The sequence below is a fragment of the Helianthus annuus genome, chromosome 11 (genome assembly GCF_002127325.2).
Source record: "Helianthus annuus cultivar XRQ/B chromosome 11, HanXRQr2.0-SUNRISE, whole genome shotgun sequence".
Taxonomy (NCBI): domain Eukaryota; kingdom Viridiplantae; phylum Streptophyta; class Magnoliopsida; order Asterales; family Asteraceae; genus Helianthus; species Helianthus annuus.
Genome location: NC_035443.2, coordinates 67,021,070 through 67,034,087, shown reverse-complemented (window position 1 = coordinate 67,034,087; position 13,018 = coordinate 67,021,070). Strand labels below are relative to the sequence as shown.

The following is a 13,018-nucleotide window of genomic DNA, read 5'->3' as shown; positions in this document are numbered from 1 at the left end:
AAAGTAAATTGTTAACATGCGTGAGTCCCTCCTCGAGCTTATATACGTCGAAGTAACTAGTTGATCTGTTGTTTGACAGTAAAGAAATGAGCATCAGCATCCTAGGAACGATGTATTAGTAACAGTCAAGTGCGCAAAAGGAATCTTGAGGTAGGTGGTAGATCCAGGTATGCTGGCAATAGACAGGGTGGAGGACGTGGTGTTTTACATAAACTTTTCAGACAATATGCTGTCCTGTGATGTAGACACTCAAATCATGTTTTCGGTTATGTAATGTTTTACGTTTGAAGTTGCCAATCGTGGCGTCAACTCAAGCTTCAACATTCTGCGACTTGTATCTTTAGACTGTAGCTGACGTTACAGGAGCACTTATCCTGTGTACAGCCTCCATAATGAGAGGGATGACAAGGGTCTAAAATCAGTATATTATGTTATAAGATCCATCAAAGTGGCTCGTCCAGTGTTGTAGAGGTGAATGTAGCAAATAGTGCAACCTGTGCAGTTGGGAAAATGTTGTTGCAGCAGATGAATCGTTATGCATGTGCTGACTTGAAGTACCTTCCCGGGGCGCAGTTATATTCTGAAAGAAAGCTATAGGCACCTTGACGCAATGGAAGTCGGTCTTCATAGGGGAAAGAAGCAATGTCAGCGGTTGCGGGTGTAAAAACAAACATCCCATCAAATGAGGAGATTGCTTGATGCAGGTAGATATAAGGGGTGCAATGTCTGGCACACCAAAGGAAACAGGATCGTGATCACGTAAAGGTATAGGTTCAGCAGGCGCAACATCAAGCTGACCCAAAAGGTGTAGAGGCTAGCTCAAGAGCAGGCTCTAGGTCGTGTAACGGTGTGGTGTCTCGAGCAGGTGATAGAGCAGCAGCCATGTCATCGTCGTCTTGTGTCAGTAGTAGAATGCTGTAATCCAGCTGTTTGTAAGGTTGCAGGTATCACAGACTCAAAGGGGTCTGAATGCATGCTAGAATCAGAGGATGGCTTGTTAACAGGGGTCTTAAGAAGTGAAGTTAGTAACAGTGTTCTCGTCTAATCTTCTATCGCTATGGGCGTCGGTAGGAGGACCATCGATAAGCATGCCAACGTAGTCTTATATTGTTTGTCGAGTAGTCAACCTTTAGTAGAAGTGTCCGCAGGAGGCGCATCATCGAGGATTGGAGCCATGGTGTGTCCATCATCTGGATGACCAGTGTTGGAGTGGTCATAGATTGAAACAAGAGCGACAGAAAGACTCTTGTCAGAGAAACCATCAGCTAAGATGAAGTATCACCAAAATCTGGTAGCACGGACTGTTAGGAGTCGTCCACGTCCTTAGCATATCAGGATCACTCTCAGTATCTGCCGTAATTGTCTCCGGCGCAGATGTAGTCTCACTATCTGTGGCGGTGGTCGTAGGGTTATCAATGTCTGATAACTCGTGACATGTGTGCCGGTGCGTAGCATGTATATCCCTAGTAATTAATAATTAGTATATGCGAACAATTATCACATATGCACGTTCATCAACCTTAAAGCAAATAAGCATGTAAGTCTCAATTAATGCAAGTAAGTAATCATCCTAGTCTTCCCCAGACCATCCTCCCAGCCTCTCAGACTGAATCTCCTGGTCTCTCAGACTATCCTCCTAGCCTCTCAGACTGAATCTCCTGGTCCTTCAGACTATCCTCCCAGCCTCTCAGACTGATCCTCCTAGTCCCACTAGATTACCTTCCCAGCCTCTCAGACTGAACTTCCTAGTCCCACTAGATCGACCTCCCAGCCTCTCAGACTGAACTCTCTAGTCCCACTAGACTAAACTCCCAGCCTCCCAGACTGAACTCTCTAGTCCCACTAGGCTAACTTCCCAGCCTCCCAGACTGAACTCTCTAGTCCCACTAGACTAACTTCCCAGCCTCCCAGACTGAACTCCCTAGTCCCACTAGACTAACTTCCCAGCCTCCCAGACTAAATTATAAATTTAAATTTGGGAATGTGTATTTGTGCCCTTTTTGTTTGTAAAAAGGTCTGTTCCCTGGATCTGGACGTATGGTGTATGCAATGTAAAAATGTTTGAAAACGTTTTCGTGAGAGCCCTGATGATCATAGTCTAGACTCGAGAAAGAATCCTAGTTCGCTATGATCGAGGCTCTGATACGAAGCTGCCACACCCTAGCTTTGCGGAAGCGTGGGTTATTTGGTGTGACTTCTTAATATCATTGCAACAAATCATAACAATACTATATGATAAAAACATGAGATAGTCATCCATTAATAACGTTTAGAAAAATCCCATTTTTATACTTGTCTTAAAACCACAACCACAACCACAAAATAAGTTACAACCCTTGACATGATTTAAATGAGTTCATAAAAATCAGCAAAAGACTTTAAACAACACTAGATTTAGAGATATGTAACCTGTCCAGGAAGAGGTTACACCTTCTAAACCCGGGATGACTTCTTTATTCAAACGCAGCTTGAAAATATGTGCATACCGTGTCAGATCCACTAGTTTCCTGAAATACATGTAGTTTGAAAAGTCAACATAAAGTTAAGCGAGTTCATGTGTAAGTGAGTAGGTATAAACCTTTGTAAAATTGTCTGTTTGTATGAAAATCCCTGGTATGTAGCAATTAAGGAAAAAGAGATCGATTAATGTGTAGCTAATACATTAATAAGTGACATGGCCTAGGAAGCACTCAAACCTGTAACGCGAATTTCATACCGGTCCTTCCGGCGGAACGACATAGTCACCACATGCAGCCACACGCTGGCCCATGTGTGGGGCTCGCAACACCCGATAGATCTATCACTCATGCCTCTCGGTCCTTATACAAGGATTAATGGTCTTACGATAATAGCCTATCAATTCACGTGATCTAGTAGTAAATTCCTTAGCTAATCACACCATGTATAAAAGCGTTTGTAAACAGTATGTAACATGTATTTCACTCCCGAAGTTGTAAAACTGAAAACAGTTAAGAGAAAAGGGGGGCATGAACTCACAGTATTGCGTCTTCGTACTCGTAACCCAAATCTCCGCGGCAAACACGGCTACCTACAATGGTCTAATGCCTATTAGACGAACGGGTAGTGCCTTGTCTTAGTATGTATGATTTTGAGTTACGATTCTGGTATTATTCCAAGTTATAATAATTGTATTTAGTTCTGGAATAATAGTTAGACAACTATTTTATAGTTATACTTCTCAAGTATTGTATATGCGTATTTCCTTCCCAAGGATGGGGGTTTTTAATACATGTATGCCTTGTAATTTCGAAAATATATTTTAAGTCTCACTTGAAAATACATTTTAATTCGTTCATCTAGAATATTCCATCTCCAAAATATACATATTTTTCGCAAAAATATTATATCTTACTTCACACAATTACCAAAATATATATATTTTTCCCAAAAATATTATATTTTATTCCATACAATTTCCCAAGATAATACTTTTTCAAAATACACCATTAAGAGTATTTTCAGAAAACGCGCGCGTTACATTTTAGAGTTCGAGTTGTAAAAACAATACCAATGTAACCTAAATATTTATTTATGAGGGCGTTCGTATTATTTTGGAGGCGTATATTCATGACATTCCAAGTAATATTATTTTTACCCTAATAATATATCTCTAGTTCACAAAATAATCACGTAAGCACACAAGCGTTTTATTATGAAATACATATGCTCAATATATATATTTAACAGGTTTCATTTACAAAAATCCACCTCCGACACTTGGTTATTTTGTAATAAAATCATGGCGAAATTTATATTTTAGAAAACAAGTTAAAAATATATTTATAACACTTGTCACCGAAAATATTTCTAAGCGTTATATTTCTAGAAAAATTTCACGAGAGTTTCCTTTGTAAATGGAGGCGTCCACGCTTACTAGCGTATCATTTTCTTTAACATATAACACGTTAGATCACTTCCAAACAACCAACCCGACATTTAGGCATGCAAAATACTACTTATACTGATTCAGTTTTCAAACACAAAGCTGGTTGTTTTCGGTTATTTTATTAAAATAGTTATCTTATTCCGAAAATTCCCAAATTTTTACAGAATGACTTATACAATCCAAATATTATTGTGTAAAATATCGTGGTCCAAATCATCACCAACATTTTATAGAAAATCATTTTCCGGACTGCATTCAGATCTACCTCTTTCTGACTGCAGTGCACGGAATATTTTATTTAAAATTTATTGTAAGTTCGTTTGAGGTAATTCCAGTTGGAGGATCACGGCGACAACAGTGACCATCTACAGTATAAATTTTATGATCTAACTCTACACAGAAATCAAGTTATGACTGAAAATATAACCCTCATTTACTGCTGTAAAAATGCAGCTTTAGCTGCTGTTACAAATCGACGCTTTAAAAATAGTAAACGAAGTCCAAAAATTATGATTCTAGTGCTATTAGAACCGTATTTCATAGTACATAAACCTAGACTTCAGAAAATACATTTTTCGTTTTATTAAGGCCCTGTTACAGCCAGTTAAAGTCGGCTGAAAAGGCGATTCAACAAGCTGTTTCATGGCTAAATGTTACTAAAACGCACACATACGATTACCATTCATTCTAATATGATTGACATCAGATCATAAGTTGTTTACAGCAGGTTTTTGTTCACTTATTTCAGATTTACCATGTAACATCATCCCTTATCTTGTGATCTTTATGTAAAGCTTCATGTTTGAGATTTAAGTGTAAGATCTTTTAGTGTTCATAGATTTTCATCAAACTTTAACTATTAACCACCTTCATAAAATGTAAAATGAATGGATCTAAGAGACTTACCACTAGCTCAAGGCTAGGAGAGTTCGAGTGAAGAAATGTGGTGGTTAAAAGAAAACGAGAGAGGTCCTTGTGATTCCGTAAGCACCGGGCTTCGTTGTTCACCTTCTTACACCTATGGATGCTCTTGGATTGCTTAAAGTTGATCAAATGATGGTGGTGTTGCTTGGGTTCAGCCGAACAAGAGAGAAGAGAGAGGAGTATGATGGTGTTTGAGTGGTGAAGATGTAGAATGAAGTGGTCCCTTGGTTCTACTTATAACCCATCCATTTTGATTAACCATGGGATATAATGTCCTCTAGATATGAAACAAGTTGGATTAAAATAATCAAAAGTTGCGGAGGATATTCCCTAGGGCAACCGAATCGGTCAGGGGGGGGGGGTTTATAGTTCAATTCCAACCAAGTGGTTAAGTGCTAGTTTGTTTAGTTAGGAGTTAAAATAAGTTACTAGTGTGTGGTGTTTTGTAACGGGTGTTAGGGTGTTCGGGGACCCTAACTAGCTCAGAAAAGGAAAAACAATGTCATTGACAATATTTTTATGTTCCGGGTAAAGTCCGGTTGTTCGGTTGGATACTGATCCGTTAAAGTGCTTAATAAGCGTTTAAAGTGCCTTTAATATTATTTTTAGTGACACAATAAATTCCCGACACTTTGGAAAGTGTCTAGTATTATTTTCCCTAGTTTTTGCACATTACTAGCATATTTAAATGCTGAATTTTATATTAAAGTGCAGGATTTTGTATTTAAATCATGTTTTAGGCACATCCGGTCACTATAACTATCACCTAGTGACGCAGTTCTACAATCCTCACCTCCCTACACTCCCTACTAGTGTAGTAAGCTATTCCCGGCTCATACTGGCCTTAGAGACAGTGTCTGTCTGGTGCTGGCTATGTCAGCACGTTTACTGAGTTATCCGTTCATTGTGCTACTGTGCTATTGTGCATCAAGTTTGTCACTATAGTTCTGTGTAAATAATGGAGTGACAGTTAATAAAGTATGATGCATGTATATGTATGTACCAGAATTCAAGTAGCAGTTTAATCACAATTGTAAGCAAGCACAGTAACTAAGCATTAATTAAATATTAATTAATTCGTAGGGATACCTGATTTGGTGAGGGTTGTCACAGTTCGAGCTCAAAAAAATGTGCCCTTAGGCCATAACAAAATTGGGTATTGGACTCATTAAATGTCTAAACCTAATGTCAATGGGCTAATAACTAATCTAAACCATAAGAATAGTTTTGTAAGTGGGCCTATGTTGGTGTTTGTATGGGTATATCATATAAAAATTAATATTTTACATATACATATCAGGTTTTCTTTTGGTGAAATAACGTGCCCTTCGAGATATCGGCCCTGGCCGGTGGTCCTCCCCGCCCACCCATAGGGCCGCCCATGTTTATGAGCATAAAACTTAAAGGCTATGTGGAAAATTAGTTTTGTAACTTATTGGTTCTTTAAAGCTGAATCTGGACAGAATATTGAAAAAATTTGGCCCGAAACTCGTCGGAATCTCAAAATATCGTTGGAATTACGTCTAGACTGCCATGAGGAGTTTTTCCGGTTCCTTGTATAGCGGCTAGGCGCAAGAAGTAAGCGCTTTTTATAACTATGGTTTAAGTGTTAACAATGATGTCGGGTAAAGGGGCCAAATCAAGCCAGAGCTTAGGTTGTTACAACTTTATTTCTAGAGTTTAAACTCAACTATTTTATTTTATACTAATTAGTTTATATACGTTTATAATTATAATTTTTATATATAACATAATATAAATTATTTGGTTATTTATATCATAACTTTATATAATATAATATTTATGTAAATATACACATATATAATATATTAAATGAAAACTATATAAATAAGTGACTACTTTAGGCTTCCACAAGCCTAACTTTAGCTTGATGAATGCAACGTAGCTTGGGCTCGTTTATTCAATAAACTTATTTTTAAACCCGTGCTCGTTTAAGTTCAACTCGATTCAAGCGTTTATAGCTCACGAGAGGTTTGGCTAGTTTACATCCCTAGGATTAAAATAGATTGTTAAAAAAAATTGGGTGATATGGAATTCCTACAGCTACTTTCCTTACCTGGAAATTTCAATGTTATAAAACAAGGTCTACAAAGCGAGTCCTCGCCTAGTAATCTCTACAAGGTAGGTATTCAATTTATTATATGAACATGTATAGATATTTTACTAAACGAACATGTATTTTTTTTAATTTATATTAATATTCACGTATTTTGTTATAAATATTAGTAATAAACTTATGATATTTGACATATATATTTCTCGAAAAACTAACTTCTATATAATTTAACATGCCAGAGTACTCCTCGAGTACTCTCCGCCTAGGCCGAGTACTCGCAACTCCCCGGAATGAAGATAGTTAAGACTAAAGCTTTAAAAAATTTTAATTACATAGCCAATAAAGAAGAGTTCATTCCTATTGTTAAAAAAGATTTGGGAATAGAAGAAAGATGGATATCAGATGCATGTTGTTGTATCCGAGCTTAACTGCTTAAGGATCTGAGAAGACCCTTAAGAAAAATGAACCTATTTGAAAAGGTTAAAAATTTAACAGCAAATGGTAAATGTCCCTGTAATAAGGGGACTCGGGCTCGTGCCGTTATTGTATAACGGAAACATGTTCAACGCGTGATGGGCCGCCGCCGGCTATTGTTCAACGCGTTATATTATAACGAAAACCACGATTTCGTGATATTTTCAACGCGTTATTGTTTTATTTTGTGAGTGTAGTTGTTGGTTGGGGGGAAATTGTTGGGTATGGTGGTGAGTGATGACCACCCCCACTAAAAAAGGTTGTGAGTGATGAAAAAATGGGAGATGACATGGCGAAACTTGATTGGTGCTTGTGAGTGATAGATTCTATCACTAGTGAACCACCCCGTGTCCCCTAAGGACCAAAGTGCATTCATACCAGGTAGGCAAATCAGTGACCATAGATTCTTAAAAGTTTGCTTACAACAGTTTGAATTTCATACAAAGATGATATCATGGATTATGGGTTGTGTGACTTCTGCAGCCTGTTCTATCAGTATAAACGGAAGGTTGCAAGGTTATTTAAAAAAAAAAAACAAGAGGTTTAAGCCAAGGGAACCCGACGGTAATGAAGGTCTTAAACTTAATGCTTATAAGTTATAAGAAATATTGAGTTAATGGAGGAAATCAAGCATCATTAGATGTGTGAGAAAATCAAGATGACACACTTATGTTTTGCTGATGATAGTCTAGTCTTTTGCCATGCTGATATCCATTATGTGAAAATTATAAAGGAAACTCTCGAGGAATTCAACAAAGCTTCGGGTCTTACGCCTAATCTAAACTAAAGATTCTGCTGAAGTATGGAGTTTCCATTTGAATGATGGGAATTCTATAATCAGAAAATTAAACAATGTTAACATGTTAGATGAAGATATTAGTAAGACTATCTGGCGTAGCAGAGGGGTAGATCAAAGCTGCTATTTTTGGATCGAGGTTAACGTGGTTAGAGACTTTTTTATAGCCCTTGAAATTACTTTTAAAATTGCACTTGTCTTACCATCTTGAGTGGAGTATTGGGATGGGTTGGAAATACTATGAGCTGAGTTCACAAGCTTTTATTCTTTTCTGAGTTACGAGAGTCATAGTTTTAAAAAACGGCTGAGGCGTGCGCCTCAAGGTGCGCTTTGAGGCGAAACGCCCAAAAAACGATTCGGAGGCGCGCCTCAGGGGGTTTATGTTGTACGAGCGCCTCATAGGGACTGAGGCGCTAAAAAGGCTGCCCTCAGGGGGGGGGTTTTGTTTTTTATGTTTTTGAATTTTTGTGTCTTTCAAGCAATTTATGTCTTTTTATGTGTGTTTTTGATCATTTTGATGAATTTGATGATGAATTTAGTTAATATTTTTATTTTTATAAGAGATATAATTTTTGTATTTATTTTTTAATTCCACCTCGGTTCGCCTCAAGGCTTACGCCTCGTGAGGCGAAGGGAAAATGCCTCAAAACTCGTTTCCGTTCTTTTAAACCTTGACGAGAGTAGATATGGCGAGGTAGGATGTGCTGTTGAAACCTGGTTTTCTACATGAATAAAAACTAGAAACGTGGTATTCAGTAGTTTATACTTTATATCAGGCAGGTAGTACGGGTAATTTGTGGTTATATCTCAACTGCAATATAGAATGGATTTAACTCACATTTCTTGTTAGTTAAAAAAAAAATTCAAATAATTAAAAAAAAAAAAAAAAGTGCAACTGCTACTGATATTGGGTCAACTGTTGAAAATTGGAGATCAATTGATATGGGTCAAAGTTAGTATTCGTATTCAAAATGGAAAACTAATTCAAAAGTCAATTGTAGATGTATGTCAACACCATTTAAGGGGCAGATGTAATCAAAAGTCAAAGGATGGAACTTAATCAGAATGTGGCTTGTAGTCTATAGTGGTCAAAGGTATAAAGCAATCCATAGTCAAATTCAATTGAATGTCAACTGTTGTCAAATGTAGGGGATCCCACTTAAGTTACACTACTTATCGGGGACAGAAACACCATGGGTACTCGTCGGGGACGTTTTCTAAACGTTTCCAGCTTTGCTGGGACGTATCATAAACGTTTCCAATGTCGCGGACGTATCTGATAGAAGTATCCCGCCCGTTTTTATTTAATTTTAAGGTTTTAACCCTTTCCAATTCCAAAACCGGCCATTAAATAAATTGACCATACATATTCAGCTTCTCTAATCTCTCAACTCTCAAGTCTCATCATCTCTATCGATTATGGTTTCTCAAGAAACACAAGGGTCATTATCTACATCGGTAGAAGAACCTCCATTGTGAGACTATGTGACTAAAATCGAAAAACAAGGTGGAGTAGGAGGAACTTGGAAAATTCAGTGCAACCTTTGTAGTGAAATTAGACAAGATCATATTCAAGGGTTAGAGCACATTTGCTTGGTATAAAAGGTAATCCTTGTAGTGTTTTATGTGTAATCTTAATGATTTAGTGTATATAAATCTGTTAGGATATTATATCTGTTAGGTGATTTAAGTGTAAGTGTGTAACCTGTCAGGACACTTTGGTGTCCAGACTCCTTTTCTCCAGACTTTGGCTTTTAAATTACTTTGACAACCTAGTTCTTCTTCAAGTGCTGAGCGTAATTGTAGTACTTATACATTTACATCCACAATAATCTCCGACTTTTGTCAAGGAATCCGAATGATGATGTAAAGATGTGGGATGTGGGTGGAGATGTTTTTGATTCAAAGGAAGATGTAGGGTTTTTTGAGGTTGTCGATCTCTCACCAGATGAACTGGAATCTGAAAATGATTTAATTATTGATAATTAATTACCTTTGGAATATGTAATATTTTTGGAGTCTACACTTTACATCAATATACATCTATTTTGGAATTTGTTTAATATATTTTTATATTTTTTTATTGCCGTACAAGTATCTTGGATTTTTAAATTTTGTTGTTCCCCGTTCTCGTACCCGTTCCAGTGCTACATAGGTTGAAACATGTGTTGGACGGGTGTATAATATATTGACCCTGTTCGCTTAACAAAATACAAAAGAGAGGACTTAGCAACAACACAAAAGTAGGGATGAGCTTGGTACTGACCAGTACCGGAAGCGAAAGTACCGGTACTGAAAATCCCCAAAAGTAAGTATTGGTATCGAATATACCCGGTACGGTACGGTACCGGTATTTGAGGTTAAAAACCGGTAAATACCGGTACCGAAAATGTCAAAAGTCGGTACCAAATCGGTACCGAAAATGTACCCGGTTCGTTAAATTCAGTACCGGCAACAAAAGCACCATCGAATCAAAACATAAATTTATAGTCAACATCAACAATGACATGACAAATTTCTCACATAAAATGTGCAATTTAGTGGTTAAGGGGGAGGTGGGAAGCTTTGCTTCTCTTGGAGGTCCTGGGTTCAAGTCCAGGCAATGGGCTTTTATACTAACTTGGTGATACTAACATACTAACTACTAACCCGGTTAGTGATATCCTAACGTGGTTCAAAAAAAATGTGCAATTTTATTGTTGAAAACTTTGAGTTCTCTTGTAAAGTAACTTTTAACTGTAGCATTTACAAAAGTTATATGTGCTTTTCAGATATTTTTTTCAAAAAATGAAATATTACCCTTATTAGACCATGTGTAGTCATAAAGCCCTCAAAGGGGCGTTATGCGCCATTTGGCATGCCACATCATCCCGGGGCTTTATGGGGCTTTATGTAATTTGAGGCCGTAGTTATAAAGCCCCTGTGTAATCATTACTCTTTTTTCATTTTTAATTTTTTAATTCATTTTGTAAGTTTTTTAAAAATAAAATTCATTTCATTAAATAAAAAAAAGTACAATAAAATAAAAAAAAAACATGAAACTAGAAAAAAAACATTAAACTAGCATAAAAAAAAATTACACAATCAAAGATTATATTTTTTTTCAATCCGCTCCTTTTGAGCCAACGCCATTTTCAAAGCTTTTCCCGTTAAGTGGTCATGCGGTTTGGAGTAGAAGTCATAGTCGTGAGCCCATTGTCGATCCCGCATAATCTCCGTAACTTTTTCGTTCTCCTCCAAACGTTTGTTACCGAGTTCGTGTATGTCTTGAAGCCGCTTGTTTATCTCCGAAAATGCGTGACTCATATCCGTTCCCATAGACATCGACGAGGACTCGGGTTTTTTCGCCCGGCTTTTTCTTCCGGGCGGTCTTGGTAGCTCCTCCACCGGCTCGTCATCCGGAATATCCTCGTCCAAGCCGATGTTTCGAGCGTCGGAGGTTGGCGTTTCGGGTTCACCGGACTCGTTTGTTTTGGACCTCTTTGATGGCCGTGTATTTCCCGAACGACCACTAGGAGTAGTTACGACGGCCCATTTGGGGCTATGGCGAAGGATTTGCCAACACTTCATGTACGGGAAATGGCCATTAGCCTCCGTATACTCGACCAATGCCTCTTGCGTAATGTCTTCATCGCTACTTCCACTTTTCCATCCGGAATACAAGCGTTGGTACACGGTTTGAAAGTTTGTGCACCTCTTGTTTATATCGGTCCACTTCCCCGATATAGAGTCCGGTAGGCGGTATTCTCCCCTACCCATGAGCTCGAAAAAGAGTTCTCGTATTCGGTTCCAAAATACGGTTTTACTTTGATTGTTTGCTACACACAAAACAATATTAAATGTTAGCTCAAAATTTAAAAAATAAAATCTGGAAATAATAAAAAACAGAAAAAAAAATCAAAAAACAGAAAGTAATTAAAAACAGAAAAAAAAACTGGAAATAATAAAAAACAGAAAAAAAAACATAAAATAATAAACATAAAATAATAAAACAGAAAATAAATAACAGAAAATTTTAAAACAGAAAATAAAAAAAAACTGAAAATAAAAAAAAACAGAAAAAAAAATTTAAAAACAGAAAATAAATAACCGAAAATAAAAAAAAAACAGAAAAAAAAATATAAAAACAGAAAAAAAAAATAAACATACCTATGACCGGGTCCTCCGAAACATCGATGAAAGCGCGGGTTAACGCATACTCCTCTTCGGGCTCCCACGTTTGCACATTTTTTTTCGTTCGGGTGTTGGTTTCAACTTTCTTTTTATGTGCCCGTTTTGCTTTTCCTTTTCCTTTTTGCGTCTCCGGTTGCGTATCCGGTACCTCGGGTTGCGTCTCCGGAACAACATCGGGTTCGCGTAGTGGGGAGCCGAACGCTTGAGCCGACCCAAACGCTTGAGACGACCCCAACCCATCCATGTTTTGACTGGGTTCCACCCGTAGAGATTAGGGTCCCATGATAGCGGTTGGTTCAAAAGATTCATGAACCCGGGACTTTGTTGATTGTAGTCGAGAAAACCGGAGCCGAAAGGATTGGGTCTAGTGGGAACCGGTGCCACGGGACGAGTAGGATTGCCACTAGATCGCGGAGGAATGAAGCCCCGGTTGAATGGATTCATTGTATAAAATATGAAGAATTGTAAAAAAATTTGGGAGAGATGAGAGTTTGAATGTGTGTGGTAAAAAAATAAAGAGATGAGATTGATTTTAAAGGAAAGTTGAAAAATAAATTGAATTTTTTTTTTTTTAATGAAAGTGACCGTTACAAACGGTCAAAAAAATTCAAAACAATTTCTTCACGCCGCTATGTTTATCGCGCTGGACAAAAAATTTAGAACATAG

The 13,018-nt window shown here is 37.5% G+C and overlaps 1 protein-coding gene across 1 annotated transcript; it reads right to left on the bottom strand.

Annotated features, from left to right (window-relative positions):
- Nucleotides 1-11,220: 11,220 nt before the first annotated feature.
- LOC110926209 (glutathione S-transferase T3-like) lies at nucleotides 11,221-12,612 on the bottom strand. Its single transcript, XM_022169963.2, has 2 exons — nucleotides 12,328-12,612; nucleotides 11,221-11,996 (listed from the first exon to the last, which is right to left on the bottom strand). The coding sequence occupies exons 1-2, from the start codon at nucleotides 12,593-12,595 to the stop codon at nucleotides 11,263-11,265; spliced, it is 1,002 nt and encodes a 333-aa protein (XP_022025655.1). The 5' UTR covers nucleotides 12,596-12,612; the 3' UTR covers nucleotides 11,221-11,262.
- Nucleotides 12,613-13,018: the final 406 nt, after the last annotated feature.